The sequence below is a fragment of the Gobio gobio genome (assembly GCF_949357685.1).
Source record: "Gobio gobio genome assembly, chromosome: 8".
NCBI classification, from domain to species: domain Eukaryota; kingdom Metazoa; phylum Chordata; class Actinopteri; order Cypriniformes; family Gobionidae; genus Gobio; species Gobio gobio.
In genome coordinates, this window is record NC_137114.1 from 36,043,956 (window position 1) to 36,056,073 (window position 12,118).

The window sequence follows — 12,118 nt, forward strand, 5'->3', positions numbered from 1 at the left end:
AGGCTCTTATTCACATACAAACATTCATCAACTCTCACACATCAGTTTTTTTGGTAAACAGAAGTTCAACATGTTTGCTTGATGTGCGATAACCAATGAGGTTCATTCTCGTGTTACGCAGTACGTTTGAGCTTCCACAAGAACTAATGAGGTTCTTGTGTTACGCAGCACGTTTGAAATTTCGTAAGGACCAATGAGGTTCATTCTCGTGTTACGCAGCACGTTTGAGCTTCAGCAAGATCCAATGAGGTTTATTTTCATGTGTTACACAACACATTTGAGCTTCAGCAAGAACCAATGAGGTTTGTTCGCTGATCAGTGTGTGTGTATATATATATATATATAATGACTAAAGCACTCAATTCATATGGATTAGTTTTACAATCTCTCTTAATTTTTTGAAGCGTCAACGTGGTAGTTACGTAGCTGTCAATGGAGGGACAGAAATCTCTCAGATTTCATCAAAAATATTTTTATTTGTGTTCTGAAGATGTCTTACTGGTTTGGAACGACATGAGCGTGAGTAATTAATGACAGAATTTTAATTTTTGGGTGAACTAACCCTTTAACCCTCACTGGAGCATAAGCAGATTGTACAACAACGTACAAATAAGATCGTAAAAATTCTTTCGAATTTGCCAAAACATAAAATTGTTATGTGTGCTGGCTGTCCAGTTGTTACTTTTTGTTGTTATATCAAATCTGTGGAAAGTGAAATATGGTTCAAAAGGTGGATATATTTTGTGTTGTGTGTTTTCCCCTGTAGCACCATCCAGCCCCTGTTCTCCAGTCAGTGAGTTTTCAGAACGTGGCTTCTTCATTCGGATGAAATCCACCCTCACTAAGCGTGGCCTCCACATTAAATCCTCGGGCTATAAAGTGAGTTCTTCATATGGAACATGTTACATGTGTGAGGACTGTTAATTGTACAAATGTAAGACTTTTCTTGTGTAGTTTTAAGGACTGTTCACACCAAGATGAATGTTCGGTGCAAAAATTCAGTGCGATTAAGAGTCTTAATTTGAATAAACGTCTGTTAATGCGTCTGTTCAGAACAGCGCAAACATTTGTAGCTCATCAAAGCGATAGGTTATTTTATGAAGAGGTGTTCTAATATCTTTTCCATCACACTGGATGCTTTTGGTCACATATAAAACTATGGCTGTGTTCAAAATCGCCCCCTATACTTTCACTATTCCCTACAGCAGTCCACTAATATAGTTCACTTGAAGGAGTGAAAGAAAACAACTGAGTACGCCGGAAGGGCTGCTGCTTTTGCATAGTTTGTGCTGTGAGTGACTGAATGATTTCATAAACTGAACTGCTCATTTAATTCCGGTGAATTCAGGTGATTCATGTGACAGGTCGGATTCGGTGTCGGCCAGCCCTGGTGCCAGGCTCCTCCCGCTCCTTGCATCGGCCAATGGGATTGGTTGCTCTGGCTCACACGCTTCCGCCCTCCACACTTAATGAGGTGCGCATGGAAAGTAACATGTTTGTCTTCCGTGTCAACATGGACCTGCAGATCTCCTACTGTGAGAACAGGTAACCTCCCAGCATGCCTTTCAGTTTCAGTTACATTGTCTCTAGCTACCTTTGCCATAGTGTTTGCCTAAAATGATTGCAAACAATAATGTGTACCATATGTTATTACATTAATACTATGGGCCCTATTTTAACGATCTGAGCGCATGGTCTAAGGCGCATGGCTTAGGACGTGTCCGAATCCACTTTTGCTAGTTTAACGACAGAAAAAATGATTGGCGCACCAGGTGCATGGTCCAAAAGGGTTGTACCTAGTCTCTTAATGAATAATGGGTGTGTTTTAGCTGTAACGTGCAATAAACCAATCAGAGTCTCATCTCCCATTCCCTTTAAAAGCCAGTTGCGCATGCACCATGGCGGATTCGCTATTTACATATTTACATGCGGAATTTGAGAGAGGAAAGACTGAACGCTTCTCCAGAGAGGAATCCCTTTATTTTTAATAATTAAAAATGTTTGCAGAGTCCAACAAGCAGTGTGTACGCATGTTGTGTACCTGCCTATAGGCGCATATTACTAACACAGAAAATACTGCGGTATTTGTTGGTCAATGGCGCATTCTTTTTCAGATGCCTGAACACACCTCGTTTTTGCCCATGGGCGTGAACTGATTGACTCGCGCGAGTGCATCTGCTATTTAAACAACGTGCCGCTGGACGTGAAAATGATAACTGCATCGGGTTGAAACTGGCAAACAACACTTGCATCGCGCCTGGCATCGCATTGCGCCGGGTGTATGATAGGGCCCTATGTCCCAAGCCTTGAATTACACTACATGGCCGAAAGTAATTTTGAAAAGTCAAATGTACGTGCACTCAAAATAAATACTTTTTCACTGTCAGTGAAGCAAACTGACATTTTAATAAAGTAAACCTTTAATAAATGTGCCATAATTAATGGCAGTAAGTTGTAGAGCGTGTCACTCTTAAAGGGATAGTTCACCCAAGAATGAAAATTCTGCATCATTTACTCACCCTCATGTTGTTCCAAAACAAATGAGTTTGTTCCTTCTGTTGAACACAATAGATTATATTTTAATGTATACTATGGAAGTCAACGGCTACCGTCAACTGTTTGGTTACCAACATTCCTTAAAATAACTTCAACAGAACAAAAAACTCATTCAGGTTTGGAACAACGTGGGGTTGAGCAAATGATGACAGAATTTTCATGTTTGGGTGAACTATCCCTTTAAGGCCAATTCACTTTGCGCCAACAGACAGCAGCAGACACTTCGTCTGTTTTTTTTTAATCAATGTTACCTCTGTCTGTCTGTTGTAGCTTGTTTTTGCTGATTGAACATGCTGAATCGTTGCTTGTCGAGTCGTGGAATGTCTGAGAATTGACGTACTGTATTCTGGTGATTTGTCTGCGTTGGGTCGGTGTCTGTCGGTTCAGTTTAAATTTACCTTTATATACGTCCTTGTGTGGGTTTTGTAGGATTTCGGAGTATATGGACCTGAGCCCAGCTGAGGTGGTTGGCCAAACCTGCTACCACTTTATCCATGCAGAAGACCTGGACACCATCAGACAGAGTCATGAAGACTGTAAGCCTGCCAGGATTTTTGGTCTCTTTTTTTCACCACCCCATCCCTCAAATATTTATATTAGCAATCCTGGGTTTGATCTTGAGTAACTAAAATCTCTCAAAGTTATTTATTTGTATTATTTTATATTTATTTGTAAGTATGCATGTATTCACACTTAGGTTTTATCATGTCATAATGATCAACAAACTGTTATTCTTTACCTATAATGTAGGACGAAAAGGAAATATGAAGATCTTTTGTAAAGCATAAAAGGAATGGAAAGGGAAAAAAGAAAATAATGTTAGTTTGAATTGGTCATCATTTAAAGAACAGTTGTATCTGTTTTGTCAGTTTAAGAACCTGGAGCTGGTGTTTACATTTTGACAACAACGCCCCCTAGCCAAATAAACAAATTGTGTAACTCTTCTCCACATCCAGGTTTAAGAAATGTATCATGTGGTTTTTGAATTTTCAAACCTGATTCTTTCACTAAAGACCAGTTTACACCAAGATCAATAACTATAAAGATAACGGTAAAGATACAGTTCCAAAAATCATTCTAAATATAAAAGAATAGTAATATCACAACTATAATGATAACTGCACCAAGAAACGATATTGTTGGAATCACTTTCAGAACGATTTTTTTCCAGCCGATAAACAATAAAAACATTGACAGCCAATCAGAATCCATCCTGCTTTAAAGAGCTCGAGCATTTAAAGTGGCTGACGACAAAACTGCAGCACATTTGTAAACAGAACGACGTCATCCGCTGGTGTGAATGCTAATATAGTTATCGTTCTTGGTGTAAACAGGCCTTGACTCTTTTTCTTCTCTCTTAGTGCTGCGGAAAGGGCAGGTTGTGACTGGGTATTATCGGTGGTTGCAGAAGAGAGGAGGGTATCTGTGGATTCAGTCCTGTGCCACCGTGTCCATTAACCACAAAGCGCCCCATGAGCGTAACGTCATCTGGGTCAACTATGTGCTCAGGTCAGCTTCCTAATGACCTTATGTGTTTGTGTTTTTGAGTGTTGTGCTACAGTATGAAAAATATGGTAATGTGATGAGAGTTTCCACAGTGGCCCTTGTAAACGCTCTTCTTCTCCATCTGTCTACAGTAATCTTCATCACACAAGTGCGCACACATTCAAAGAAGTCAGACAAAAACAAGAAAAAAATTGGCTGAATTTCAGTGATAATTGGACTGGTGATATATAATTACACCAAATGGATGTCAAAATTTTCTGGCTGAATGGTGTTTTAGTTAATTAGCTTTGTAATTACGATAGCTAATTAACTTCTATAGCACCCTGCTGGAGCTATGTTCATAAGGGTTTTTTTTAGTGTGTGTGTGTGTGTGTGTGTGTGTGTGTGTGTGTGTGTGTGTGTGTGTGTGTGTTTGAAAGCAGTATCACAAGTGGGTACCTCTCTTACCATGCTGTTCTCTGTGAGGAGGAAACTCTATAGCTATGTTCCAAATGGTCATGAAACCTGTGATTGGTTTATTTAAACTTATATTAAAATAATGAAGACATTACTAACATGTAAAGTAAATATAATTAATATATAAGCTAATATATTTTTCACTGAGCTAGTTGTTCTCTGATTCCCTTGTCATATTTTATAGAACACAATTAAAGGGGGGGTAACACACAGTTTCAGCCAATCTCATGTTAATCCTGAGTAGTATTGCATCCTTTATATCTCAAAAAAGTCTTTAGTTTTATTAGATTTATAAAAGACAGATAAGCTGTACCGACTCTTTCCGAAAAAAGCCAAGCTCCGGGAGGTGTGCTGTGCGAGTCACGAGCGTGCGCATACACACACACACACAAGCACACGCAAAACACGTCATCGTATCATAGACTCTCTATTCGTTCCGGTTAAATCACAAAATAAAACGTACACACACGTGTCCCTGCTCTTGATACAGAATCACTGATGAAAAAAACTATGATGGTGGATTAGAACCCAGAACCAAACCTCAGACATGCTCACCGGACAAACGCTCTACCACTGGACCGCGAATCTATGTGAAGAATCTCGGGACTGACAATATTGTATTATGCTATAGTTAGGAGATGTAACGTTAAGGATGAAACTATCATGTTAAACACGACTTCCCCCACTTACCCACTTTTTTTAAACAAAGTTGCAGGCATTATGGATAACTTTAGAATTCACTATACGTTTGTGTTGTTTATATTGTATGCACTTACGTGCTGATTGCCAACAAAACACAGACATTTGGTGCATTTTACTCACCGCCTGCAATGATATGCAAATCCAACGGGCCTTGCTTATGAAACATTTGTTACCGAAAATACCAGGAACACTTAAAAACTGCATCCACTGTTAATTTAACGCTGGGTTCTTTGGGAAGCTGATCAAGGTTATCTTTCCCTCACAACCAAAAACACACTTCTTTGGTGACATTGTTAAAAAAAATTGCGTTACCCGAATGATGGGCGTGCTCTCTCCTGAGGGTTGGTGTGTGCGCACGCTTTTCTGGGAGAAGTGTCCATACAAAGATTTTCCGTCTTTTGTGACTTCATATAGGGCCATGCTCGGGAAAAAAAAGTCTAATTTCTTTGACACTTTGGCCATGTTTAGCATGGAAACACTCAGAATGCATGAAATAGCATTAGACCACCCCCCCCCCCCCCCCTTTAAAAAAAAAATGCTATACATTGATTTAAAAAAAAAGGAAGACAAATTGCTGGATTGTACATAAACTACAACAAGATGGGGATAAAAATACAACATATAAATACGCTATTTAACAGGTGTGCCATACGGAGAAGCTGTCTTAGAATTTGCCAAACAAGACAATTTAGCAAATGTGCTATTAAATAAATGTAGCGTTAGATCTTTTTTCTGTGTGAAAGAGGTTATCGAAATTTAGCCCGTGTGGTTTGAGCAGACTAAATGTTTGGAGAAGTCCGACATGCGTCACTTCCGGAAGATTAAATTATGACATTTTGATGAAAAATTACGAGGTCAGAAAAAAATAAAAAAACAAAATGTATGCATGCATGGATGAATCATTCACAATAAGATCAATAACAAGCATTTGAATTTCCATTTCATGCCCACTTTAATGCTGCTGCCTATCTGTTGGAAAAGCCTTTGTGTTGGGAGTGTGTGCCTTAAGGAGCGTAGGTAGGCAGCTCACCTAAATTTGGAACAGGCACCTCATATAGTCCAACCTCCTGTAGTGTGATTCAGCCATACTAAATATTGGAGAACACTGTTAACCTGTGGCACAGGGTTTAGCATTTAAACTGTCAAATGTGTAAAGCTCCCTAAGGTAAACTGCTTGCACTCTTTTATCTGTATTTTCAGTCGACCAGAGCTGGCAGACATGCCTCTGGACTTATTACAACTCCCAGAAAGCCTGAGGGCAGAGCGGCTTCAAGCAAACTCCTCCCCACGCGACAACTCTCCAAAGGCACAAGGTACGCTTTTAGCCCCACACACAATTATCCATCCATACACTTGTAATAAGTTACTCAACAGACTGAATCAGCAGACTTATCTTTTCTCCAGGCTCCACGGCGACACAGCCATTGAAAGGCAGGTCCGAGACAGACCACAAAGGGAAGGAACCCTTTTCGCACACTGCTGCCAGCCAATCAGAGAGCACCAGGAAGAGATTGCACCAGTCTGAACCTGAAAGTGGTCTTCCCGAGACGAGGAGGCGGATTGAGGTGTTCCGTCAGAGAGAAGACAGCCCATGTACCTCCTCGGACCAAGCCAGTGACAGCGAGGTGGAAGAGGACGATGAAAGAGAAAGCGAGTGGGACCACAACCCCACCAGCAAACGGGTGAAGAGTGAAGAGGGGGAACTGAAACAAGGCAATGGGGCCAATGGTACAGGTAAGATCCACAACGGCCGTGCCGTGATTCAGCATCTTAAGAGCGTGGTGACCAGTTCCGGGTCGAATATTAAGACTGAACAAGAAGTGATAGGAACAACTCTAGGTGCAGGTTCTGGGAGGCGCTGGAGCCAACCTCATCCCAGCAGTGTAGGAACCAATGGCAGCAGTCCACCTTCCCAACCGCCAAACTCCACCCCAACAGAAGCTCCCCTCAAGGCTCTGTTCAGCCCACCATCCCCAACTCTGTCTCCACCCATTTCAGTCTCATCTCTGCCCAGAGATGAACGTTCCATCCACGGAGGGCGAGCTCCGGACTTCGAGCTACTGCAGAGACTGACTGCGAGTGGAGCTGCAGGACGTGTACTCTTTCACCCCCTGGCTCTTGGCCCACAGGGGCCTCAGAGTCTCTACGCTCCCAGCACTATTCGCTACGCCCCACCTGAGATGCCTACAGCTCACGTCGACGGGCACCGCTCAGACCATGTGGCCAAAACTCCCACTTTCTTTCCCCATCTGCAAAGGATCACATCTCTTCCTCCTTTTAGTGGCTTTTCTCCAGCCGAACCCACCTTTCCTCCAACTCTGCCCTTCTGTATGAATGGACTGAGAGGGGCGGCAGGGACAGACGAGGATTGAGGGAGAAAGACAGAAAACAAAATGTAAAGGAGAGGCGGAAGAGATCGTAAAGGACAGGGCACAACGTTGAGAGAGGAACTTCAGAAGAACTTGAGGTTTGTCAAACAGTCTTCCCAGAATCCTCTCCGGACTTTCCTGTTAATTTGTTGGTGTGTCTTCCTCTTTCTGGACAAGCAGTCAAAGCCATACTGAACATATGAAGGACATCATGCAACTTACACCGAGGGGTCATCGTTGAGGCCTCAACCATTGGGAATATACAGGGCCGTCATTGGGTAGAAGGCTCTTTGATGAGGGGCACGTACTGTGGGAGACGGCCCGTCTATGATTTTTTTTTTTCCATGTCCCAATGAATTTAAGAAACCACACAGGAATATGCAAGTATGGACAAAAGCAGCTTGGCGGCAATTGCCAAATAAGACATTCTGAAGGAAATTATACATACCGAAAGCACAGTCCACAGGTCCTTGACTGACAGAGGGATCATACTGAAAATAAAGATTAGAACTTTTGAACAGTGTAGAATTTTCATTTTTGTAAAAAATTGTCTTTAAACATCTAAAAAGAATCACTTGAAAAATGATTAATTCAAGGTCATAGCCATATATAGACTACACAGCGTTGAGAGACTTCATACGTGCAAAGGCCCCAAAAAGACCCCCCCCCCCCCCACAAGTCATAAGAATTTGGGGGGAATTTGGGGGGAGGGGGGGTATGGTTAAATAAGTGTGTCTATTTGTCATGTATCATGTCCAAGCACTTATAGTATATTGTTGCATACACGTAGCACTTCATCCATGGCCAGACATTCTAGCTCTAAAACCACAGGAATTACGTTTACAGCAGTTGTGAAGATTCTGGAAACCGAAGTGTGGAGAACATTGTCAGATATATAAAGGTGTGACGTTTTATTCTAAAAAATAAAATGCTTATTAGAAGAATATCACAAACCCTGTTAAACCCAAGTCATATTTCACTCAATAATCCAAAGGGGGAAAAAAACTAAATTATATTTTGCTTGCTTTATGGGATTTTGTGACATTATTTTGATGTGAATTAAGCACATTCTTGACAGAAGTACAAAAAAGTATTCTTTTTTTTTTTTTTATCGGTATTACAGTAATGATAGTCGGCAATGGGAATAATCCCATTATACTACCCAATTTCCATTAAAATAATCCCACAAGGAAAAGGTTCCTAAAAAAGAATCTTTATAATAAAAGCTTCATAAAATATGCAAATTTTCTTCGAGCGAAAATATAGTTTAATTTTTTTGTCTTTTGATTTTGGGATTAAATGTGATCTGGACATTGTAGGATTCACCCCTCTATCTAAAGCTGAGGCGCAGGAGCTCTGTTTCAAAATCTAGTGAGGTGCCTTGCATTGTAATGCATCTGACGTCTGGCTGTTCTATAGACAATAAAACTGAGATACCTCATTTTGACCAGATTCTAAAATAGCGTCCCATTTCATTGTGGATCCCAGAATACATTGCAGCAATATTTGTGTATACAGTATATGTATTCTTTGTGCTCATTAAAGTACTGGTAGCAACATGCAAACATCAAATTATTGGAATCAAAGTATTTTCTTTAGTGTGCTTTCTGTCTGTGTAGACCACAAATGGCGAGGCAACTCACTCGATTATGGAACGGTGTACTCTACAGACATAATTATTATATCTTAATTGTATTTAAAACCCTGGAATTAAACACCTATTATGAGTAGCTAATTATCCTGAGCTAGCTTTCTCAGATATAGGTACCTCTCGCAAGGATTGATAGATGACATACATTTTGATTCCTTTCAGATTGCAGTCACTGAAATAGTTTTATGACGAAAAATATGGACATTGTAAGTGGACCACAAAAACAATATCAAATTCCGGTAACTGATGAAACCACGCCGATGTGGTTTAAGCCGTAACTAATCACAAGAGGATAGATACACGCTTCACTGTGTGAACATTTTCTTGGTTTTTCAATTTTATGTGTTTGCGGGTTTCTCTGCCCATGCAGTATTACCAGATATGATGGTTTTCAGTAGCACTAAATGATATGAGATGGTTTTTATTTGTATTTGTGATTGAGTGTGAATGTGTAAATAGTTGAGAGAGAGAATCAGTCTTGAAACATCAGCACACGAGTTGGTGTTCCCTTAACCTTTGCCATCACTGTGACTCTAACTTCTTTATGATTGTGAAAATACAACGCCATGAGCATTGAATGAAAATGATACACTGTAAAAATGATTATTATGATAATCCAAACCACAATAATAAACTCTATTCCAATAATGGAGCATTTCTTTGTGCCATGTCATTCTGTTCTTTGCATATTCACACTTGACCCGTCAAGATGCATCAGGTTTGATGTCAATGACGCCAAATGCCAGTGGTTCATGAATAAAGAAACAAAAAGGGGTTTGGGATGAGGGTGAATAAATTGTGACAGTCAAATTCTGTCATTATTTACTGATGTTGTTCCAAACCCATGACTCTTTTTCATTACACAAAAGGACCATTTTTGACAAATTTGTACTGCTCATAGTTTAGAAAACAGATACATTTCCATAATCTGGTCACTCTTTTTACAATGAATGGGGACTAAGACATCGAAGCTTTAAAAAAAGCACCACAAAGGTCATAAAGTGTTCAATACACTAGACCAGTTTTGTGAATTATTCATTAAAAAGACATTACTCAAACAAATAATTTGTTCACAACTCGTACATCACTATTTTTGCATCAAGGAGGTGGATTTTTAACAGTTTTAGAGAACAACCACAATTCAAATTTCACTCTGATTCTCGCACAAAGCTATCATATAACTTCAGAAGACTGGGAATATAGTACCTTAGTCATGGACCATGTTCATGGTACTTTTACATTCTTTTTAAAGCTTTGAAAGTCCTGATTCACTGTAAATGAATGAAAAAGTTCCACCAGCGCACTGTTCAAAATGCATGCTTTGGTGTTTCAAAAGAAAAAGAAAGAAAGTATGTACCGGTTTGTAAGGACATAAAATGATGCCAGAATTCTTTTTTAAGAGAGCTATCCCTTCCCTTTCAAGGGTGTGTTCACTCTTGACAGGTTTTGTTTGATTAATAGAAACTCTGGTGTGATTTCTCTGTTTGTGCGGTTCATTTGAATAAGTGTGAACACTGCCATCTGGACCCTGGTGCGCACCAAACAAGCAGACAGACAGCTAAAAAGATGGGCCTCAGTCTGCTTCCAAACAAACTCAAACTTCTACCAAAAGCATTGTTCGCCAATTCACCCTTTGCTGGGAGTTTGACAGGCGATCTGACCAATCAAAATCCGCCATTCGCCGAATCCGCCATTTTTGTCCGACAAAGCAGTCAAGAGAGTTTGTAGATTAACGTTGGTGGACTTGAACTTGAAAAGAGAAGTGACGTGTGGCCAAGTATGGTGACCCATACTTGGAATTTGTGCTCTGCATTTAACTCATCCAAGTGTACACACACAGTAGTGAACACACACCCAGAGCAGTGGGCAGCCATAATGCTGCGGCGCCCGGGGAGCAGTTGTGGGTTCGGTGCCTTGCTCAAGGGTCTCACCTCAGTCCTGGTATTGAGGGTGGAGGAGAGCGCTGGTAATTCATTCCACCCCACGACAATTCCTGCCGGACCTGAGACTCGAACCCGCAACCTTCAGGTTACAAGTCCGACTCTCTAACCATTGGGCCACGAATGCCCCAAAACGGTGTGTACTGAAGTCTTTCGGCGGTTGAAACAACATTCCTTCTGAAGTTCATTCATGTTTATTTCATACTATAAATTAACTAGAAGGAAGGAATGGTCGGTTCACGAGCAGCTTTAACTGAGGCACTACAGCAACCTGTCACCACACATTAAAGAGCCACAAAACAGAGATCTGTCCTGTCTGGCAGTGCGTTGTCAGTATCCTCTTTGTTCTGTGATGTGTTTTTCACTGCATGAGAACATATGTGGTGTGAGAGCGGGGCTTATGGGACATAGCAACAGTAACTAAAGGGGGCGGGTCTTTGCGAACGGTTCCATTGATCTCTGTTGGTAACAATGGAACTTGCGATGCTTTTGGGAAACACACCCCAAAGAGGGATTCGAACCGGCGTTTCCGGCATGGGAGGCAGGTGCGCTAACAAGGATGCTTAAGACTACAGTTTCACTAGTGCGCCTCTTGAGGCCAGGAGAGTGAGGTTTACTCGCACAGCTCTTACTAGCCTCCGTTACACTCACCCCCCTAAACAACCTCACTCCCACCTGAGTCACGGCACCAATAGTGATGGGCGCTCTCTAAACACTGCTTTATGAAGCTTCGAAACCTTTACAAATCTTTTGTTTCGAATCAGTGGTTCGGAGCGCGTATCAAACTGCCAAAGACGTGATTGCAGTCAACAATGCTTTGTTATGTCAAAACTGTTTCGGAATGTTTTGGAATTTCAGTGGTTTACCATGGTTCAACCCATGAATCATGTGGATTCACTGAGATCGCCTCCTATCGGCGAACCATTGAACAAGTGTCT

General features: G+C 41.0%; 1 protein-coding gene across 1 annotated transcript in view; it reads left to right on the forward strand.

The window, feature by feature from the left end:
- The window catches only part of npas1 (neuronal PAS domain protein 1), a 51,720-nt gene extending 41,826 nt beyond the window's left edge, over window positions 1-9,894 (forward strand). Inside the window, exons 7-12 of the mRNA XM_079823542.1 lie at window positions 767-879; window positions 1,349-1,545; window positions 2,986-3,092; window positions 3,918-4,065; window positions 6,421-6,533; window positions 6,625-9,894. Coding sequence (XP_079679668.1) covers window positions 767-879; window positions 1,349-1,545; window positions 2,986-3,092; window positions 3,918-4,065; window positions 6,421-6,533; window positions 6,625-7,592 — 1,646 coding nt within the window. The 3' untranslated portion in view covers window positions 7,593-9,894. The remainder of the gene's footprint in view (window positions 1-766; window positions 880-1,348; window positions 1,546-2,985; window positions 3,093-3,917; window positions 4,066-6,420; window positions 6,534-6,624) is intronic.
- Window positions 9,895-12,118: the final 2,224 nt, after the last annotated feature.